General features: G+C 43.2%; 2 protein-coding genes and 1 long non-coding RNA gene across 4 annotated transcripts in view; 1 reads left to right on the top strand and 2 right to left on the bottom strand.

Moving 5' to 3' along the window:
* Positions 1 to 2,409: 2,409 nt before the first annotated feature.
* LOC112160058 (trace amine-associated receptor 13c-like) lies at positions 2,410 to 3,366 on the bottom strand. The gene has a single exon (XM_024294394.2). The coding sequence runs from the start codon at positions 3,364 to 3,366 to the stop codon at positions 2,410 to 2,412; it is 957 nt and encodes a 318-aa protein (XP_024150162.1).
* An 8,720-nt stretch (positions 3,367 to 12,086) lies between these two features.
* On the top strand, positions 12,087 to 16,321 carry LOC118599446. The gene is made up of 2 exons (XR_004948802.1): positions 12,087 to 13,539; positions 13,616 to 16,321. It is a non-coding gene; the product is annotated as an uncharacterized LOC118599446 (long non-coding RNA).
* gart (phosphoribosylglycinamide formyltransferase) overlaps positions 15,510 to 20,906 on the bottom strand; it is an 11,889-nt gene continuing 6,492 nt past the window's right edge. For both annotated transcript variants that reach the window (XM_024294391.2, XM_024294390.2), the window contains exons 10-22: positions 20,141 to 20,309; positions 19,841 to 20,072; positions 19,679 to 19,773; positions 19,501 to 19,610; positions 19,240 to 19,438; positions 18,058 to 18,309; positions 17,651 to 17,803; positions 17,387 to 17,587; positions 17,193 to 17,330; positions 17,000 to 17,130; positions 16,037 to 16,178; positions 15,857 to 15,972; positions 15,510 to 15,792 (exon numbers count right to left, since the gene is read on the bottom strand). In XM_024294391.2, the coding sequence (XP_024150159.1) occupies positions 15,607 to 15,792; positions 15,857 to 15,972; positions 16,037 to 16,178; positions 17,000 to 17,130; positions 17,193 to 17,330; positions 17,387 to 17,587; positions 17,651 to 17,803; positions 18,058 to 18,309; positions 19,240 to 19,438; positions 19,501 to 19,610; positions 19,679 to 19,773; positions 19,841 to 20,072; positions 20,141 to 20,309 (2,124 nt within the window). In that variant the 3' untranslated portion in view covers positions 15,510 to 15,606. The remainder of the gene's footprint in view (positions 15,793 to 15,856; positions 15,973 to 16,036; positions 16,179 to 16,999; positions 17,131 to 17,192; positions 17,331 to 17,386; positions 17,588 to 17,650; positions 17,804 to 18,057; positions 18,310 to 19,239; positions 19,439 to 19,500; positions 19,611 to 19,678; positions 19,774 to 19,840; positions 20,073 to 20,140; positions 20,310 to 20,906) is intronic.

Here is a 20,906-nt window from a genome sequence, read left to right as displayed (position 1 = left end):
AAACAATCTGCTTCTGGATTTAGACTAATTCAGGCCTTTTCAACATCATTCAGGTTCACTGTGGGAGTGCTGTGGTGCTGAAACCGTGTACTTGGTGGATTAGGTGTGCTGATGGTTTAAGTCTTATATTAACTCCTTGTTGGGGGTTCCCTTCAGCGGAATGCGGTCTGGTTTGTCCTGGCAGATTTCTCTGAATTGAGGATTAGGACGGCCTCGTGACCTTCCACGACTCCGCTCAGCTCTCACAAAGAAAACATCAGTTTCTGTCCCACATTCATGCAAACATTTGTGACTCCTCTGTGTTGCAAGTGTTGCTCATTAGCACACTTTTAATCCAGGAGTGCATGTGGAAACATAAGCTGCTGTGAAGGAGGGAGGGAACACCATTTGATTTGGAAACCTGAAGCAGATCACAAAGGATCTCAGCGGTTCCTTCACGGAGAGCCGGACCAAACATGAACACATGGAGGTTTGGAGAAGTTCAGCCCGACCTGAAGAATTCCTGATGAGACCTCCACAAAAACGAGGGTCTGGTGCCACCTACTGGATTCAAAGATTAAAAACACTTCATTTTTTTTAACCCTTGAACACTTCAGCTATAAAAAGTTACACCATCACTTTTACCTGATAAAATATACCCAAAAAAGTGTTAGTCATAAAAAATAGATCAAAATATGACAACACATAATACATTAGAGTAGCTTTACTTTATTTTTAACTTTGTTTTATGTAAGAAAACAGAAAATGAAACATAAGAAGATTCTAAANCCTGTACAGGCTCTTGGTAAATGCATTGAGGACATTAATGACTGGATGTTTCACAACTTACTTCAATTAAACAAAAACAAAACTGAGGGTATTGTCTTTGGGGCTAAAGAAAAAAGGTTGAACGTCACTACAGAGCTCCAATCTATTCAACTAAAAACTACCAACCAGGCCAGAAACTTGGGTGTAGTGATAGACACAGACTTAAATTTTGATAAACACATTAAGGCAGTCACTAAATCAGCCTATTATCATCTCAAAAATATCTCAAGGATTAAAGATCTGATGTCTAAGCAGGACCTGGAGAAACTAGTGCATGCTTTCATCTTTAGTCGACTTGATTACTGTAACAGTGTTTTTACAGGACTACCAAAAAAATCCATCAGGAAACTGCAGCTTATTCAGAACTCTGCTGCTCGGGTTCTCACAAGGACCAAGAAAGTAGACCACATCAGTCCAGTTCTGAGGTCTTTACACTGGTTACCTGTCTGTCAGAGGATAGACTTTAAAGTTCTGTTACTGGTTTATAAAGCTTTGAATGGTTTAGCACCAAAATACATGACTGACCTCCTGACCCAGTATGTACCAGCCAGACCTCTCCGGTCATCTGGATCCGGTCTTTTATCAGTTCCTAGAGTCAGAACTAAACATGGAGAAGCTGCATTCAGCTTCTATGCTCCACAGATCTGGAATAGACTTCCAGAAAACATTAGATCAGCTGAAACACTCAGTGTATTTAAATCCAGGTTAAAGACTCACCTGTTCTCAGTTTGATTAATATGTATTCAAAAGTTTACGTCCGCACTGTCTATCTATGCTGGTTTTAAATTAAAATCTTTTTACTTTCTTTTAATTTTATTTTAATGATCGCATTTTTACTATTTCTCTTGATCGTTTCTTTTAATGCTTTCATAAGGAATTTTTCATGCTTGTAAAATGTGTCTCATACAGATGATCTTAAGCGTCTGTTCTTGAAACTCACCTCCGTATCTTTTTCTTTCTTTCTTTTCCTTGTTTCTTTTCTGGTCAATTTAAGCTCTCGGTACTTTAACGGTTTGTGTCTTCCTATAGCATTTTACAATATTTTGTCAGGACTCTTGAGGTCATAAAATTTTTTATTTTTATTTGACTTATAAATTGAAAATATTTACTTTAAAACAGCTGAACTTCAGTGCACCTAAATGGTAAAAATACAGCAAAGAAAAATCTCCTTTAATAAAAATTTCAAGATTTAAAACTTCATTTTTTTTTTATTTTTCTAGTTTGTGGAAGTAAAACATTGTGAAATAGTACAACTTAAGCGTATTTTTGCAAAAGTACTGGATTTATTTACCAATTATGTTTTAATATTTGTATATTTTAAAGCACTTTAGAAAAAAGGTTTCTTACATTTACCTCACAAGTTTACATTTATGTGGTAAATCGGTTACTGCACACCAGAACTAAACAAAAATCAGCTTATTCTGTCTGTTAAAGCGTATTTAGTGGGATTGTTTACCTGTTATTGTTAGCCATTGACCACAAACAAACTAAAGGGCTGAATCTGAATCACTATCGGGACTAAAACGTTTCAGGGACAAAACGATGTATAGAGTTATCTATGCAAAAAGGTTTTTATGAGGCTTCAGGTTTGTGGGGAAAGGCCTACAGGAGCTTGGTCTCGCTGGAGTGAGGCTGCAGGATTCTCAGGGTGAAGATGAGTCGGACCGCCTTCCTGAACCAGGGGTAGAACAGAGCATAGATGAGGGGATTGATGCAGGAATTCAGCTGCATGATCCAAGACAGGACGGCAAAATACGACAAGTTTGTGGTGGTGTCTTCGCCTACGAAGGAGGGGTAGTAGTACGGGCAGAAGCACATGAGGAAAACGGCGATCACGATGCCTAGAGTACGGGCTGCTTTCCACTCCGACCCCTTCACGATGGGAGCAGGAGAGCGCGAGACCTGGGACACGGCCGCCACAAACACCCGGGCGTACAGCACCAGCATGACAGAGCAGGGGCCGACCAACGAGAAGAGGAGGTCAACACTTCCTGATATGCGACTGATGACCACCACGCACTCGCCGTGGCAGCTGCGGAACAGGTGCGGCCGCCTCAGGTGTCCCATCAGGATGCAGCCGTTGTAAAGGGCGGAGCAGCCCCAGCACAGGCAGATCAGGAACACCACCCGGCTCAGGGTGACCCTGCTGGGGTACAGCAGCGGCTGGCAGATGGCCAGGTATCGGTCTACGGATATGAGCACCATGTGGCCCAGAGAGCCGGAGATCAGGCAGTAGGAGAGGAACGGCGCCAGCGCACACATGAGCCGGCCCAGCAGCCAGCAGGTCTCCAGGTAGCGCAGCCCTTCGATGGGCATCACCGTCAGCCCCACCACCAGGTCGGACACGGCCAGGGACAGCAGCAGCGCGTTGGTGGGCGTGTGCAGCTGCCGGAAGTGGGAGATGGAGATGATGACCAGCAGGTTCAGGCTCACGGTGAGCAGAGAGACGAAGGCCAGCAGCACGTAGAGGAGCGCCAGCTCACTGCGGGGCCACGGCAGCCGCCTGCAGGACGAGTTCAGGTTGGGGAAGCAGAGAGAGGAGTCCCCAGCACCGTCCATCAGAGGAGACGCGGGGCAAAGGCTCAGCAGGAGGGCTTTTATCCTCCTGCAGCACCACCCTCAGGGGTGATGCAATTCCCCCTTCTGACCATCGTCTTCATCAGACCGCCACGTCTCCTCTGGCATCTGCCAAACCAAACAAAACATGCTAAAATGTTTTACAGAGGCAAAACACAAAAATCCATGAAATCCACTTTTTAGCTGCAAAAAATGTTCCATTTTTTTATTATTCCTGTTTGAAAACTTCTTTAATTAACTTGGTAAAAGTCTTCCAAACAAATAGCTAAAAAAACACGTAAAAGGATCAAAGAAGGATCAAGAAGATTAAATCTATTAGAGTTCTGTGTATTCTTCTTGATTTTTATTAGGGCCGCGAATCAATAAAAAAGAATTAACTATTTAATCACAAATCTGGAAGCAATTAATCACCTTTATTTAGAGTATTTGCCAGCCACTTACTATCTGTAAATAATCATAATATGAAAAATTATGCAAAATTGTACATTTAGAACATTTATTTTAAGCCTTTGGAACCTCGGGTGGCCGTGGTGCAGCGGTAGGGCGGTAGACTCAGATCGTAAGATTCCAGGTTTGATTCCTGCCTTGCCCGCCCACTTGTCGAAGTGTCCTTGGGCAAGACACTTGGAACCAGTGTTCAGCTGTAAAGCCGCCATCAATGTGTGAATGTGTGATTTGGATTGTGACTGTAAAGTGCTTTTGCCTTTGAGGAAGGTAGAAAAACTATACAAGTATAGTCTATACAAGCGCTATACAAGTATACGCCATAAAGGGTCTAAAACTCAGTTTTTGTTTATACTTGAGTTGTCTGTACTTTCAATTTTAAAAGACTACCTGCTGCTTATTTGGTATTATTTTAATCAGTGAGTGACACTATACTGCGACAGACTGGCGACCTGTCCAGGGTGAACCCCGCCTTCACCCATCAGTAGCCGGGATAGGCTCCGGCACCCCCTCGACCCCGAAAGGGACAAAGCCGTCAAGAAGATGGATGGATGGGTGACACTATATTTATTTTATCATTTTTCTATGTTATATTCACACACTAGACATAAAATCATGTAAAAACAGAAAATTCCATCTGGAAAAATGGGATTAATTTTGCTGTGGAAACCCCAAAAATGTTCAACAAACTGTTTTTACAACATAGAATGAAAGTTTTTGCTGTAATTTTATAAAAACAGCAAGAATAAAATTTGTCAGCAAACTAATCAACATGATTATGAATTAAAATACAAATCCAGGCTAAAGTCACACCAGGCAGCCCAAAAAATAAGAATTTCTCACTCCTATTTGACATTTTTCCTGGAATTGTTTTTTTTTTTTCATACATTTTCTTTATTGTGTTATAAAAATTAAACCTTTTTTTGAGAGAATTTTGATCCAGCTGGATTTCAGATGGGCTGCTCACAGGTGGGGGCTTGTCTGTCTATTCTGAACTAGGGGTGTGCCAAAATATTGATATTGCGATATATCGCGATATTTAGTCCTGCGATCGATACTCGATGGGTTCTGACCAAGTATCGATATTATATTTTCATTTAAGAGGCTGTTGCGCTGTGCGTCTGAGTCGCGTGCCGGAACTATTAAGCAGATGGGCGCGCTGCGTCGGACATTTAATAGTGATGCACGCGCTCATTCGGGAGAAGCTCCGTGAGATACAGGCTCTGTAGCGCGTGTGTGAAGCATGTCTACCTGTCAGCATTTATCATCCATCTGTAGGAGATCCAGCCGGTAAGAAGTGACTTTGTCTGAGCGCTAGAATGTCAGCTATCACTTACTTAATTCTGCACTAAGTAGTGTCACTGCTGATCATGTTTACTATTGTTAACATTGAATTTGAAAGATAATTCCAATTCATTTGGTGTCAATGCGTTTCAAAGACATAGTTTTACTGATTTCAGCAATGTTGCACAAAAGTGTCTTTAATTTGTTGCACAAAATAAGAAAAGTTGTTTATTATGATTGTGTTTAAGCTAGAAAAGATAAATGGAGATATATTTTCCCAAAAAAACATGTTCTTCTATATAATGCTAGTTATTAGAGAGGATTTTTACCAATTATCGTAGTATCATGATATTATCGATATCGTGAGTCATGTATCGCGTATCGTATCGTGAGGTACCCAGTGATTCCCAGCCCTATTCTGAACTGCTCGCTTCCCGTGACGCCGGTGGACGTGACTTTCGTGGAGAACTGCAGAGTTTCTTCAATTTTTAGACGTCGGTGCTCGTTAATGTGGGAAGTTCATGTAGGTCCCAACCCAAAAATACAATAATGATCGGTTTCCTCGTTGTTGGATTTCTAATAGCAGACGGCTCCGTTTGGCTCCGCCCCTCACTGCTGCTCTGCATTACAGCCATCAGATTCTCCGCCTTATTTATTTTGTCCAAAAACTACAGATAAATGCCATACTGGTGCCAAGTGTCTTGCCCAAGGACATTTCTTTCATTTAATAAAATCTCAATCACAGAATGTAAAAAAAAGTTTAAGTTGATTTTAGATGGAGTTTTTTTTTTACGTTGATCTCACAGCTGCACGACCCGATGCCTGAGGTCGTTAATTCATATTAACGCATTAATTAAGTTATATTAATCACGTGTGTTAACGCGTCAAGATGCATCAATATGGCACATATAGCAAATATAGTTATAATAGTTATAATAGTTATAATAATGATAGAAAATGTAATTTTTTAGCAGTTGAATATTACAATTCTGTCCTCTCTGAAGACTTACGACTTGCATATAAGTGGGTCAAAGTTCATGAGTTTCCATCTCAGTTTACATGGGGCTAATCATTGACTATATAAGAGTACTGGACATAGTTTGTCAACATGTCAATGTGTGTTTGTGTTTGCCCTTGTGTTTGGAGAGGTGAGTGGGGGTGGGGGGTTGAGGACATTGTTTGGGTCCTAAAATGTTCCCTGAGTAATCCCCTGTTCTTTGTTGTTGTTTTTTTTTTTTATTTTTTTTTTTTAATTTGATTGTTTTTATGTAAAGCACTTGGATTGAAATGTATTTTTTTCTGGAAAGGTGCTGTACAAATAAGGTTTGATTTGATTTGATTTGGACTGAATGACCCCTCCCCATGGCGTTCCAAACAGGAAGTACCCACTGGCTCCAAGAAGTTAAAATCCTATAAACTTCTGTAGGGAAATAAACAGCTATTAGTCGGTCAAAAACCATTCTTACTCTGATACATATTTTTTAACATTTTCTCGCTAATCTTTTTTTTTGTACTACAAGTTATTCAAGTTATAAACTGACCTATCAATAAAAGTAGGTGGAGCCTGTTGGACTTGCAGATCCAAAATGTTTGACAGATTTCAAGTGGTAGGGGCGTGGCCTTCCGATAGGCTCACTCCAGAGTGGTGAAAGTGGTTGCCGTGGAAACAACGACTTAGACCGACATGGACCAATCACTGCTTACTGACGAAGTCTGGCTCCAACATGGTGACGTCCTTAATGTGTAAAAAAGTGACTGAATTGACTTCATTCTGTTGGAGCAGAAAGTGAACCATTTTCCTTCTCACTCACTCCAGTTCTCATTTGTGGCCACGGGAGGCAGAATCTGGGTGGGGCTGGGCCACTCATGGTCTATGTGTCAAAGTCAAGGCCCTGGGGCCAGATCCGGCCCTCTGGGTAATTCTATCAGGCCCTCAGCATCATTTTTTTTGTGATCGTACAGCTGGCTATCAATCTTCTCCAATCTTCTCCACGGGGGTTCCTCAAGGATCCATCTTGGGACCAGCCTTGTTTAAAATCTGTATCAACGAAATTACTAATGCAGCTGGAAATGTCCTCATTCATTTGTACGCTGATGACACTATTTTGTACACATCCAGCCCTTCGTTAGAGACTGCCATGTCATCTCTGCAGAATCATTTCAACGATTTGCAGCTGGCCTTCTCCAGTCTTCACCTCCAAATCAATGCTAACAAAACTAAATTTATGATTTTCAATGGTCCTTCAGCTCATACACTATGTGACGGCAGTATTTTAACCTTTGATGGCACAACATCTTGTCAGCTCATATAAATATTTAAGAATATGGCTATTTTATGAATTAACATTCCTATTTTTCATCCGCTTCCAGTTGATCCTGATTTGACCCCATAGAAACTTAATTTTCTTAATAAAGTCAAAGATTTTCAAAGTTTTCTTGAACGCAAACATTTGAACTGAGAAGTGCGAACTGATGAAAACCTTCAGACAAACATGTTTACCGCTGTGGGTTCTCTAACGTTGCATCATGTTTTGACACCTCAGATTGGTTCGGGGCCGGAGGAGCTCCAGGCCGCTAACGAGACTTTCCTAATGAGAAGCTCCTCTCAGCCGCTGAGCATCATGGGGCTGCTCGCTGTTGGGTGAGGAGCTGTAATTTGTTCTCAAAGGTATCGCTGTTTAGATTTAAGTTGATTAAGATTTTCTTGTTTACTGTAATTAATGCATGGATCAGTGTTTCATTTTCTGATATAAATCCAATTAAATCATTATTTGACATAAGGCTACATTTATGGTAAAAAATAATGTAATTTAACCTCAAAAAGGCACTTTTTGGGATTGTAATATTTATATTCATATACTATAAACATCGTGTATACTGTATTCATAAAACTAGAATATGTTTACACATTTTGCTATATATTCATATTGATTATTTTTATTTCATTGAAGTTTTAATGGTTTAATTTAAGCTAAAATAGCTCTGATGTTTTGAATTTGTCACACCTCTTCTATTTTTGTTCTTATATAGAGTCATTATCAAGGATTTCTATTCAAAATGAAACCTGGACATGGAGTTCCTCCCTTTGTCCTTATATAGCATGATAATTCTCCTTTTAGAAATCTTTATTTATTGTGTTTAAAACTTTGGATCACAAAAAAAAAAAATCATTTAATATCCAAGAAAAACAGGATTTGAAATCCTGTTTTTAAGATTTAAACTGAACAAAGATAACTGTCTGAAACAGTTTTGAGTAAAAACATGTTTTATAGTTTAGTAATCCAGTTTCACTTGTCTGTTTCAACATTTTTCTGTGTGCAAAATGTATTTTTTTCTTTCCTTGGAAGTTAGTGTGAGTCTTACAAATTGAAAGAGAAAAAAAAATCATAAATATGTGAAACAGTGAATAAAGAAATGCAGTGAAGTGGGAGGAACACTGCACCTGGAGAGACCGAATGATCTGGTCAGACACGGCGACGACTCTGCAGAAACAAAACTTTTAGACCCAAGCTCCTCGCTCAACATCATCCATGTTTTCAGATAAAGTCCAGTAAAACTCCTGTCGAGCAGTAAATTTGACATGCGTCAAAAGAGATGCAAATTTGACGCGCAAATCGTCTTCAGTGGGAATAGAATGCATCTTTAGACCCTTGAAAGTCTGATGAACAGATGAGAGCTGAACTCAGAACAATATGGTTCATCTTTTTGATTAAAAAAAATGTCACAAACAGAAAATTATTTCTAGCAAGAGATTAGTTTGCTCCTCTCTTCCTCTTTATTTGAAGACGATAAACATTTGTGTCTTAATACATTTTCAAAAGCTTTTAAGAAATCTTTATTAGCAAAGCCTTGCATTCCCTATGTTGAGCGTTAGGTACCAAGGATTTTGAAGAAAGAAATGGAAGTAGGTAGTAAACATCCTAGATGACTGGAATCATTTCAAACTTCTTGAGGAGAAAGCATTTAACATTCTGCAAAAATACAACTTCAATATAAAGACATCTGATCCAGTCTGAGCTCAACTCAATACAGAGCTGAATCTAATTCTGGTATGCACATTTATCCGTACTCAAATTCATCAATATTTTGATTCTCCTCTATAAAAACATGTTTACTTAAGCCATTAATTTTAGCATTTTCATTTTCAGTTTTCTGTAATATTTCTAATACTATGTTAAAAGAGCGAGGGATCATTGTGTCTTATTTTTGTTCCCTGGATGAGGCTCTTTTGACTGGATTGTGAAAGGCTCACAGCCTTTTCAGCAATGAAGGATTCAGAAATTGAACAAAATTCCAGGAAAATTCCTGTTCAAATACCCAAAAAAGTGTCAGGTGAGGCACCGGCATCCTGAGCCTCTCCAGCTGATGTCTGCGCTTTATTCTATCATAAAAAGTGAGTCAATAACGATTTTGGTCATTTTTATTTTAGTGCTACAGTTTGTATACGGAAGAAAAAAGTTGAAATGAAACTTTAAACAACACACTTTTACTATTGCCAATCAAGTGGTGAATTAGCTACTCTGTAGAGTTCATATGTTTGTAAATCTGACCGATGATGTCAACCTCACAGAGTGTGAACACGCTTTCATAAAACCTTGTTTTTGTGTCACATGACCGGTGTGGACATAGAAATCGAGATGGACAAAGTCGCCCATAGAAAATGCCTTACCTCCAACTCTAGCAAAGTGAAGCCAATTCAGTCGCCGTTTTTCCGAGATACAGGCGCAGCATTTGGAGCCAGACGACAGTGATTGGTCCGAGTCGATCTGAGTCAACATTTCAACTATTGTTGACAATCACAAGTAAGCATGTTTGAAGTCCACGCCTGCTCCAATGAAAGCGGGACGGGAGAATCTGTCAGTCAAATGTTCATGGTGGAGGCCAGCGGGCACCACATGCTTTTATTGAGGCATCTGATTGGTCAGTTTATAACTTGAACAACTTGCGATAAAGATTTTTTTTTTTTATATATATTAGAATTAGCAAGAATATCTCAGGAAAAACAGAACAAGAATTCAGACAAATACAAGAGTATATTTTTCTATTTTTCTATAGAAGTCAATGGGATTTTGGCTTCTTGAAACCAGCAGGTACTTCCTGTTTGGAACATGTGCCATGTTTTGTTCATACTCTGAATTTAGTGGTGAAAAAAAGCAGTCGAGCAAACCCCTTCAAACCCCTTCAGACCCCTTCAGACCCCTTCAGACATTTGTGAGCGTCTTCAAGTCTCGTGTTACTGCAAAGCAAAAGCTATCAGATATACACAGGTGCAAATGGGAAAGCAAGTGATGAAACTCTTGCAGGAGGTTCACACAAGATGCAACAGCACTCGTTTACCGTTTCAGCACAGAGTTCGGGGACAGCGGGAGGCTGTGGCTGCAGCTCTCTCCTCTCTGTCAACAACATTGTCACCTTTCAACAGCAGTGAGCGACAAACTGACAGGAACTCTTGGTGCGTGTCATCTGAAAAGAAGGTTTCTGCATCAAAAATAACTTCTTTGCCAAAAACATTGATGAAAAGGGTCAAAAGCACAAGACTGCCTCTCAGTCGGTCACAATTTATACTTCATGTATTTTTTTTTAACAAGCGCTTCTCATATTGAACCTCTTACAAAACCACAGACACCGAAATTGAATTTAAAAACCCAACCCACCCTTTACCTCCCCCCACCCATCTATTAACATCATGGGATCATGATCCCACGCACAATGAATACTTATAAAAGAAGTCAGGCTTATATATAAAAGGCCCAAGAGTATTGAAACATTTCTTAACCAATAAAAGGATCTTAAAATCAGTCCTGAAACACACATGAAACTTACAGGAAAAAAAATCAACACAAAAAGCACAAAATGATTTGGGAGCTTCAGAGAGCTTCAGCATCCTCCACTCTAACACCAGCCACCTTCATGTCTTCATTCACTGCATCCATAAACCTCCTCTTTGGTCTTCCTCTAGACCTCTTTCCTGCAGCTCTAGACTCAGCATCCTTCTACCAATATATTCACTGTCTCTCCTCTGAACATGTCCAAACCATCTCAGTCTGGCCTCTCTGACTTTATCTCCAAAACCTCTAACATGTGCTGTCCCTCTGATGTATTCATTCCTGATCCTATCCATCCTGGTCACTCCCAAAGAGAACCTCAGCATCTTCATCTCTGCTACCTCCAGCTCTGCTTCCTGTCTTTTCTTCAGTCCCACTGTTTCTAGTCCAAACAACATGGCTGGTCTCACCACAGTCTTGTACACCTTTCCTTTCATTTGTGCTGAAACTCTTCTGTCACACATCACACCTGACACTTTTCTCCACCCATTCCAACCTGCTTGCACTCTCCTCTTCACTTCTTTTCCACACTCTCCATTACTCTGTACTGTTGACCCTAAATACTTAAACTCCTCCACCTTCTTTATCTCTTCTCCCTGTAACCTCACTCTTCCACTCTGGTTCCTCTCATTCACACACATGTACTCTGTCTTACTGCGGCTAACCTTCATTCCTCTCCTTTCCAGGGCAAACCTCCACCTCTCTAACTCCACCTCCACCTGTTCCCTGCTCTCACTACAAATCACAATATCATCTGCAAACATCATAGTCCATGGTGATTCCTGTCTAACCTCATCCGTCAGTCTGTCCATCACCATTGCAAACAGGAAGGGGCTCAGAGCTGATCCCTGATGTAATCCCACCTCCACCTTGAACTCCTCTGTCACCCCTACAGCACACCTCACCACTGTCTTACAGCCCTCATACATGTCCTGCACTGCTCGGACATACTTCTCTGTCACTCCAGACTTCCTCATACAATACCATAGTTCCTCTCTGGGCACTCTGTCATAAGCTTTCTCCAGATCTACAAAGACACAGTGGAGCTCTCTCTGACCTTCTCTGTACTTCTCTATCAACATCCTCAAAGCAAATGTTGCATCTGTAGTGCTCTTTCTTGGCATGAAACCATACTGCTGCTCACAAATGTTCACTTCTGCTCTTAGTCTGGCTTCCACTACTCTTTCCCACACCTTCATTGTATGGCTCATCAGCTTTATTCCTCTGTAGTTACCACAACTCTGCACACCTCCCTTATTCTTAAAAATGGACACCCAGACCAGGAAATAAGGGGCTTTAATTAGATTTATAGAAAGGTATGTGGGCGGGGCTACAGTGTAACAACTGGACACGAGTTTTACTGAGGTCAAAAACAAATAGTTTTTTGGGGACTTGTGAAGGTTTCTTGTGTAGGGCAGATATGGGGTTAGGAATCTTTTGACACAGGAGGTGTATATTTGAATAAACCCCTTTGGTATTTGGGGCTTTATTAATTATATTTGTGTACATTTCTAGTTGAACGGGATGGAAAAGAGAATAGATAAGAGTGTGATAGGGGATAATGATAAAAAATGGGGAAAAAATGGAGGTTAAAGAAGAGGGGTAGAATTACAAAAAGAGGCAACAAGTTGCTAGAGGTTTATCATTGTTACTGTCAAATGTTGTTAGTCTAAGGGTGAGGCCTGTCCACAGACACACTCAAACATACCTGTTTGGTTAAAGAAAAAACGATAGCTCACATACATTCATTCTGTCACGCATGCTATTTTTATGAAGGTGAGCTCCGTGGTGGATGATGGAATTTAAAAAGAGGGTAAAGCGCCTGGTCACCCCCACACCAAGACCCCATGTCCAAGACTGTGGAGCAGTGGTCACCAGGGAAATACAACCTACGAGATTTATGTAAATGTTAGTTAAAAGAATGTAAACACTGCAGCTCAAGTTTTAAACATGCGTCCTCTTGTAAAATATTAGCTCATTTTTTTAACTTACTGCTGAGTGTTTGAACCAGAGAGTTTCATATCAGCAACTTCCAGCAGCAAATCAGAAAGGATTCAGTTGAAAGTGATGCATTTTAGACTAATTTGACCACATTTTTGGTAAATTATCCAAAGTAACACCTTATTTAAACCAACAACACAGATTCTGACGTAGAGAAGAACAGCTTTGCACCGGCATTCAACAGCATTATTTGTAGAATTTTAGAATCTGTAGAATGGATCATCAGGTTCTCCAGAAAACCATGCAGTCCAAGCTGCATCAGTCTAATCAAAGATGCCCAGACTTCCCTCTCCCCGGCCACTTCCTCCAGCTCCTCTGGGAGGACCCTGAGGCGTTCCCAGACCAGCCGAGAGACAAAGTCTCTTCAGAGTCTCCTCGGTCTTCCTCGGGACACCTCCCCAGAGGCGTCCAGGAGGCATCCGGACCAGATGCCCGCGCCACCTCAACTGGCTCCTCTCAATGTGGAGGAGAAGAGGTTCTACTCCAAGCTCTCTTCGATTGACCGAGCTTCTATCTCTAAAGGAGCGCCCAGCCACCCTCCAGAGGAAACTCATTTCAGCTGCTTCTTGTCTGGATCTCGTTCTTTTGGTCACGACCATTGGTGAGTACTAGAATGAAGATTGACCATTAAATTGTGAGCTTTACTTCCTGGTTCAACTCTCTTTTCACCACAACAGACCGCTGCAGCGACTGCAAGACGGTGGACGGCGCTCCAATCCGCCTTTCGATCTCACGCTCCAATCTTCCCTCACTCGTGAACAAGACCCCAAGATATTTAAACTCATCCATCTAAGGCAGGAGCACTCCATCCACCCAGAGAGGGAAAACTATATTTCTCTGGTCATGAATTATATGTCTTCAGACTTGGCGGTGCGGACTCTCATCCCAACCACTTCACACTGGGCTACAAACTGCTCGAATACATGTTGGAGGTCCTGGTTGAAGCCAACAGGACAACATCATCTGCAAAGAGGAGAGATGAAATCCTGTGGTCCCCAAGCCAGATCCCCTCCAGGCCTTGGCTGCACCTAGAACGGTGATAAAGGGCAACAGGTCCGACTTACTGCTAGTTATGTGAACCAAGCTTCTGCTCCGGGCATACAGAGAGCGAACAGCCCCCAGTAAGGCTCCCCGGACCCCATACTCTCCACAAAACACTATTGCCTCGTTTCCACTGAGCGGTGCGGACCAGACCAGTCCCCTCCTGGCCAGTTTAGAATGGTCCACTCAATTCAAGTGAGTGTTTCCACTGAGCGTTGGACCATCAGTGTAGACTGATGATGAAGCTGTGCGGCAAAACAGTGCGACTACAGCGAAAGAGAAGCTGCATCAGCTGACTCAGAAACGGAGGGGAAATTAAAAAGATAACCACGGAAGATAAGTGTAATCCAGAGCAGGTGTTCATTATGGACGAAGCTGGACTCTACGCTGCAGTCTATCTGCTGTTCTGAATTAAAAGAAAACATTTTTTTGTTGAGCAATACTCCAATGTTCTTTAACGTCCTATGACATTTTTATTTAAAAAACGTTCCCAGTAGTACTTTATTCACGATTGTGAAGGTTTAAACAAAAATCTCACAACCTAAATGTTGAGGAAACGAGGTATAAGAGGGACATTGTTGAACGCTTTCTCCAAATCCACAAAACACACATGGACTGGATGAGTGAACTCCCCAGAATCCTCCAGCACCCTGAAGAGGGTGTAGAGCTACTCCAATGTTCCATAACCAGGACAGAAACTGCACTGTTGAAAGTCCATGCCTGTACTCGGATATAGACTTTCAGAGGAGTGAGATTCCACGGGAGTTGGAACACACCCTCTGGTCCCCCTTCTTGAAAGGGGCAGTCCAGTGCAGTTCCCAACTTCCACGCTGTGCTGCAGAGACGTGTCAGAAAAGCATTCCCAAAGAATCCAAAGACTTGAGGTACTCTGTGCTGACTTCATCCACCCCTGGAGGGAGCCTTGCCACCAAGGAGATCTTTGACTACCTCAGTGACCTCAGCTTGGATGATGGACTCCTAAGTCCTTTACTTTGCCAATCCAGCAGGATTTAGGAGATCCTTGAAGTATTCCTTCCAGAACCCAACAATGTGGCCAGTTGAAGTCAGCAGCTCCCCACCTGCACTGAAAATAGTGTCTGCAGAAAACTGCTTTACCCTCCTGAGGCGGAGGATGGTTTTCCAGAATCTCTTCAAGGCCAACCAATAGTCCTTCTCCATGGCCTCAACAGACTCCTCCCAGAACAGACTTTTTGCCTCCAAAACAGCCCGGCTGCAGCTCGCTTAGCCTGCTGGTACCTGTCAGCTGACTCAAGTCTCACAAACTATCCAGGCCTGATAGGACTCCTTCAGCCTCACGCATCCCTTACTTCTGGTGTCCATCCCCGGGGTCAGGTATTAACACTTCAGGCACCAGAGACATTGCGACCACAGCTCCAGGAAAGTAGCAGCTCTGGAATTTCAGACGACTTTAAGTCAAGATGTCATGACTGAACTTCAAAACAACCTTCTGTCAAGGGTCTTTAAGGTGTAGAACTATGGAGCGCTCCAGTACAGAACACAGAACAAGTCTCATCATCAGCAGGAACTTTATTTGGAATGTCACAAGTCAAGTCATTAGGAAAACTACAGGGATCTACTACGGGAACAGACACTTTGAGGAGATTCTTCAACTTTTCCATATGATGTGTCCATCTGTTCCCAGCTTCACAGAACCACTGGACACCAGCTCCATGGCGGCAGGAAACGCCCTATGCTCCGCCTCCCTGATGCGCTCCGACAGCGTCTCTTCCGTATCCGTGGGGAGGACGGGAACCGCCTCCTGAACGATGATGGCTCCAGCATCCACCTCCTCCTGAAAGACAAACAGTCAGGTCGCCCTCCTCATCGCAGGATGTTTCATCTAAACACGTACTCACAGCCACAAAGTGGACGGTACACCCCGCCACGCGGACGCCAGCCTCCAGCGCCTGTTTCTGAGCGTTCACCCCTTTGAATGACGGCAGCAGCGACGGGTGGATGTTCAGGAGCTTACCTGCAGCAGAACCGCGGTGAGTTAACGGCTCCCCGATGGAATCACAGCGACGTCATCGACTCACCTGTCCACTTCTTCACAAACGTTCCAGTGAGGATCCTCATGAACCCGGCCAGACACACCAGCTCCACGCCGAACTCCTCCAGAACGCGGTCAATGGTTCCATCAAACTCCGCACGGCTGCCAAACAGTTTGTGGTCGACCACCTGGAGGAGACGAGGAGTTTCTCCAACTACAAACTGACTTTAGATTTTGGGACAAAAAGTTCCATCATCTCAACTAGTGCTGCCACGATTAGTTGACTGATCGATTACTAATCCACTATTAAAATAGTCAACAACTAATTTAATAGTGGAGTACTCGTTACTTTATATTATATGGAGTCAGACTGTAGTACAGTTGAAAGTGATAGCTGTTTAATGCTAATTTAGGATTTTTTTTGGGCTAAATTGGAGTTTAGCTAATATAGTATTTCAGCTATATGCTAGTCGCTTTGGCTAATTTAGGCTATTTTCATTTATTTTAGGATAATTTGGAGTTTAGCTAATATTCCAGCCAACATGCTAACTGTTTTGGCTAATGTAGGCTTTTTTATGAAGCTTTTTAGGCTGTTTGTGAATCTAGGTAATATTTCAGCGACATGCTGGCTGTTCTGGCCAACTTAGACTTTTGTCAGTTTTTTAGGCTAATTTGGCATTCAACTAATATTTTAACTGGCTATTAGCTTCAGCGTTTTTAGTTATCAATTTTAGCATCTTTAGCTATCAGCACTAGCATCTTCAGCAGCAAAACTCAGCTAACAGCATTCACACTAGCATTATCACAGGTAATGCTACAGTATACATCTAGTTTTTAGTTATTTTAAAGCTAACGATGGTTAAGATGTGTGCTTTAAATCCCCTTTTTGCATGACCTGATTAGTCGACTAGTGGGAAAAAACAATCAGTGTTTAGTTATAATTTCAACATTCAATCTGTAATTATTATTAAACATATTTTCACTAAAAACTCCTCAGGTTGTCATCTACCCGTGTCTGGATGCCAGCGAGTGCCGCCCTCTTCAGTCCCTGAACACCGGGTCTGTTGGAAATGACGACCACAATCTGAGCCGAGCTGGACGGACGTCGGGTCTGCTCGATGAGCGCCTGAAGGTTGGTTCCTGCGGCGCACAGAGACCAGTGTCACCTTCCAGAAAAATCAAAAAAACGTTTCCAAACTCACCTGTGCCGGAAATGAGAACTCCGACTCTGGTCTTCTTCTGGGGTGTGGTGCTGTTGCCGTGGTAACCGTCCTTTTGTTCTGCTGGCCCCGCCTTCGTCAGACTTTGGTTGAGGTTGCGGACCAACACAGGTTGTGAACCTGCATCAGAAAACACTTAAAAAAAGAAAGTTCTCTCAGACTGAAGTCCGTCTCACCTGGCTGCCGGTGAACCAGAGAACCCACGATCCAGGCCTCCTCCTCCTGCAGCTGTCGCAGCACCCTCTGAGCATCCGGGGGGGCCACGACCAGCACCGCCCCCAGACCGCAGTTAAACGTGCGGGCCATCTCCTCCTCGCTCAGGCCCCCCTCTTTGTAAAGCCAGGAGAAGACGGCGGGGATGCTCCACCTGGAGGCGTCTGAGGAGACAGCAGCGATGAGCTCCCGACCCCGAACGTCTGGAAAACCTCAGTGGGTCTCACCTAAATCTACCGCCAGCTTCTCCGGCAGCACCCGGGGGATGTTCTCCAGCAGCCCCCCGCCTGTGATGTGGGCGTAGGCCTTGACGGCGCCGCTGCGGAGCACGGGGAGGAGGAGGCGGCTGTAGATCTTAGTGGGAGTCAGAAGAACTTCTCCTGGAAACAGAAAACCGTCCCCAAAAAGATTTTAGATAAAGTTTCTTTAATGACAAATTTGCTGTAAAATGTGAACGTTTGAATAAAGTTTTATTTAAAATCGGTACATGAATCTAAGAAAAAAAAAAAACCTTTCCATTAAATTTAAACCAAAAGCCACTTATGACTTTTCTTTAAGCACAATAAAGACAAAACAAACTAGAAGTTCACAAAAACTTGTATTTTATTGTGAAGGGTAAAGGGAAGTGACTTACCGACGGTCTGACCCGCTTCTCCAAAGGGGGCGGGGCAGCTGTAGCTGAGCTTGGCTCTCTCCAGAACTTTGCGGACCAGACTGAAGCCGTTGCTGTGGACTCCGGAGGAGGACACCCCGATCAGCAGGTCTCCCTCTGCGATCTCCTGGAGTCGGGGCAGCAGAGCGCCGCGCTCCACGGCGCCCACGCAGAACCCGGCCAGGTCGTACTCCCCCTCAGAGTACACGCCCGGCATTTCCGCCGTCTCCCCGCCTGACAGGGAACACCGTTAGAACTAGAGCTCCCAGGATTAGTCGACGAATCGACTATTAAAATAGACGACAACTAATTTAATAGTAATTTAGTCGTTCTTTATATTATAAGAAGTCAGAGTGTAATAAAGTTTAAAGTTATAATAACGTTCTGCGAGCTCTCTGAAGTATTTTGGCATCTATTAAGGTTTTTTAGGCTGTTTTGGAATTTAGCTAAGATTTCAGCAACATGGTAGTTATTTTGGCTAAATTAGGATTTTTTGTTGTTTTTTTTATGCCGTTTTGGAATGTAGCTAATATCTGAGCTACATGCTAGCAGTTTTGGCTAACTTAAGCTTTTTTATTTAGTTAGTTTTAGTTTTTTAGGCTATGTTTTGGAATTTGGCAAATATTTTTGCTACATGCTAACTGTTTTGGCTAACCTAGGCTTTTTTTTGGCTAATTTGGCATTTGACTATTTTGAAGTTTAACTAATATTTCCCGTACATGCTAGCTGTTTTGGCTAATTTGGGATTTTTATAAAATTTTCAGGCTAACTTGGAGTTTAGCTAATATTTCAGCTACATGCTAGCTGTTTTGGCTAACCTAGGCTTTTTTTGGCTAATTTGGCATTTGACTAATATTTTAGCTGTCTATCAACTTCAGTGTTTTTAGCTACAATTTCAGCATCTTCAGCTGTCAAATTCAGCTTACAGCATTCACACTAGCATTTTTGTAGATGATGTTAGTTTGAATATATCTAGTTTTTAGTTAGTTTAAAGTTAATGATGGTTAAGATGTGTGTTTTACATCCACTTTTACACGTGATCCGATTAGTCGACTAATTGGGAAAAATAATCTGTGATTAGTCGACTATTAAGATAATCGATCTAGCCCTAGTTTGAACCCGAACTAGAGCATAAAGCGACGTCTTCAAACCCAGCCTCCTCACCCAGCAGAGCGCAGCCGGCCAGCTCACACGCTTTGGCGATGCCGCCCACCACGGCGGCGGCTACATCCACGTCCAGGCGGCCACAGGAGAAGTAGTCCAGGAAGAAGAGCGGTTCGGCGCCCTGAGCCAGAACGTCATTCACACACATGGCCACCAGGTCCTGACCCAAACTGCCGTGCTTCCCACACGCCTGAGCGACCTGAACACACGGAAACGGTCAGACCGCCATCAGACCGGCGGAGTGGCGCTCCTGAGACGGACCTTCAGCTTAGTCCCGACGCCGTCCGTCCCAGAAACCAGGATGGGGTCCACAAAGCCAGCGGCCTTCACGTCAAAGAGCCCGGCGAAGCCTCCAAGTTCAGCGTCACATCCTGAAGACAACACACGGGTCAGTCGTCCACGCCGACCCCGTCTGGACCGGCGCTTCCTGCTGCGTTACCGGGGCGCGCCGTGGCTTTGGCCAGAGGCTTGATGGCGTCCACCAGCCGGTTTCCTGCGGAGACGTCCACCCCGCTGTCCCTGTAGGTCAGGCCTCTGTCGGCACACAGAGCAGCTGCAGACAGACCTCCTGATGCGCAGACGTCACATGACGCACGCTCACCTGCGCCGCTTCAGGTGAGCGATGGCCTGATGTCCAATGTCGCGCCGGTACACGCCGCCCTGGAACCCGATGGTCGCCACGCCCTGATTGGCCGCCAGCAGAGCCGCCTCGAGGGTAGGTCGGACAGCCGTGACGGTCAGGACCCGGCCGCCGCTGGAGACCACGCCCCCTTCTTTCAGAGCAGTGCCGGCGTGGAAAACCTGCAGCCCCATGTCCTGAACCAGAGACAGACCTGCGGGACAGACGCGCCGTGAGAGACCCAGAGACACACCTGATGCAGGCGCAGGGCGCCAGCCGCACCTGAGACCTCCACGCCCTTCCTGTAGGAACCGGGGTATCCGGCACTGGCCAGGACCACCGTCACCGCAGAGCCGTCCTGCTGCCACACGGGGGCGTTACAGGCCAGCTTCCCGTTGAGGGTGTTGATGAAGACCTGATACAGGTCGCTGTGCAGCAGCGGCAGCAGCACCTGGAGCGCAGAGGTCAGGTCAGAGATCAACTCTGCAGGCTGCCGACTTCACACACAAAAGATCAAACGGCAAACAGAGCAGAAAATTATGAATCATTTAACCTAACGAGTTAATTCATTGGGGTACATTTAAAAAGGTATATAATCAGGACAAAATATGTTTAATATCTGTTATCAAAGCTTCAGAGGATAGAATGTTCACACTTTTTCTGATGGAAAATAAAATGGTGAGCAGTGGGTAAATGTTTAACCTTTTTCTGCTTTTAATCATTTTTTTGGTTGTTTCATTTTCACTTTAAAACTTGTTTTTTTTACTCCACTTCTGAAAAAGGCATTAACAGCATTTTTATGACATTTACACATAATAGAAAAGTAGAAAATATTAAAAGGTACGAAATCTTTGAGAAATTCTCAGTTTATACATTTTTATTTTCAATTCATCTTTTTTTGACAAAGCAGCATTTTTTAGACTGTAAAAATCAGATAAAACAATGCATATGGTTATTAATAGTAAAAATGGCTCCCTCTGGTGGACATATTGTAGAAATACACCAAACTCGACTGTTCCTTGATTTTATTGTCTGATTGCTGAAAGCA

Source organism: Oryzias melastigma, linkage group LG2 (assembly GCF_002922805.2).
Source record: "Oryzias melastigma strain HK-1 linkage group LG2, ASM292280v2, whole genome shotgun sequence".
In the NCBI taxonomy this organism is placed as follows: domain Eukaryota; kingdom Metazoa; phylum Chordata; class Actinopteri; order Beloniformes; family Adrianichthyidae; genus Oryzias; species Oryzias melastigma.
Note: the sequence above shows the minus strand (reverse complement) of the source record. Positions and strands in the feature narration are given on the sequence as shown.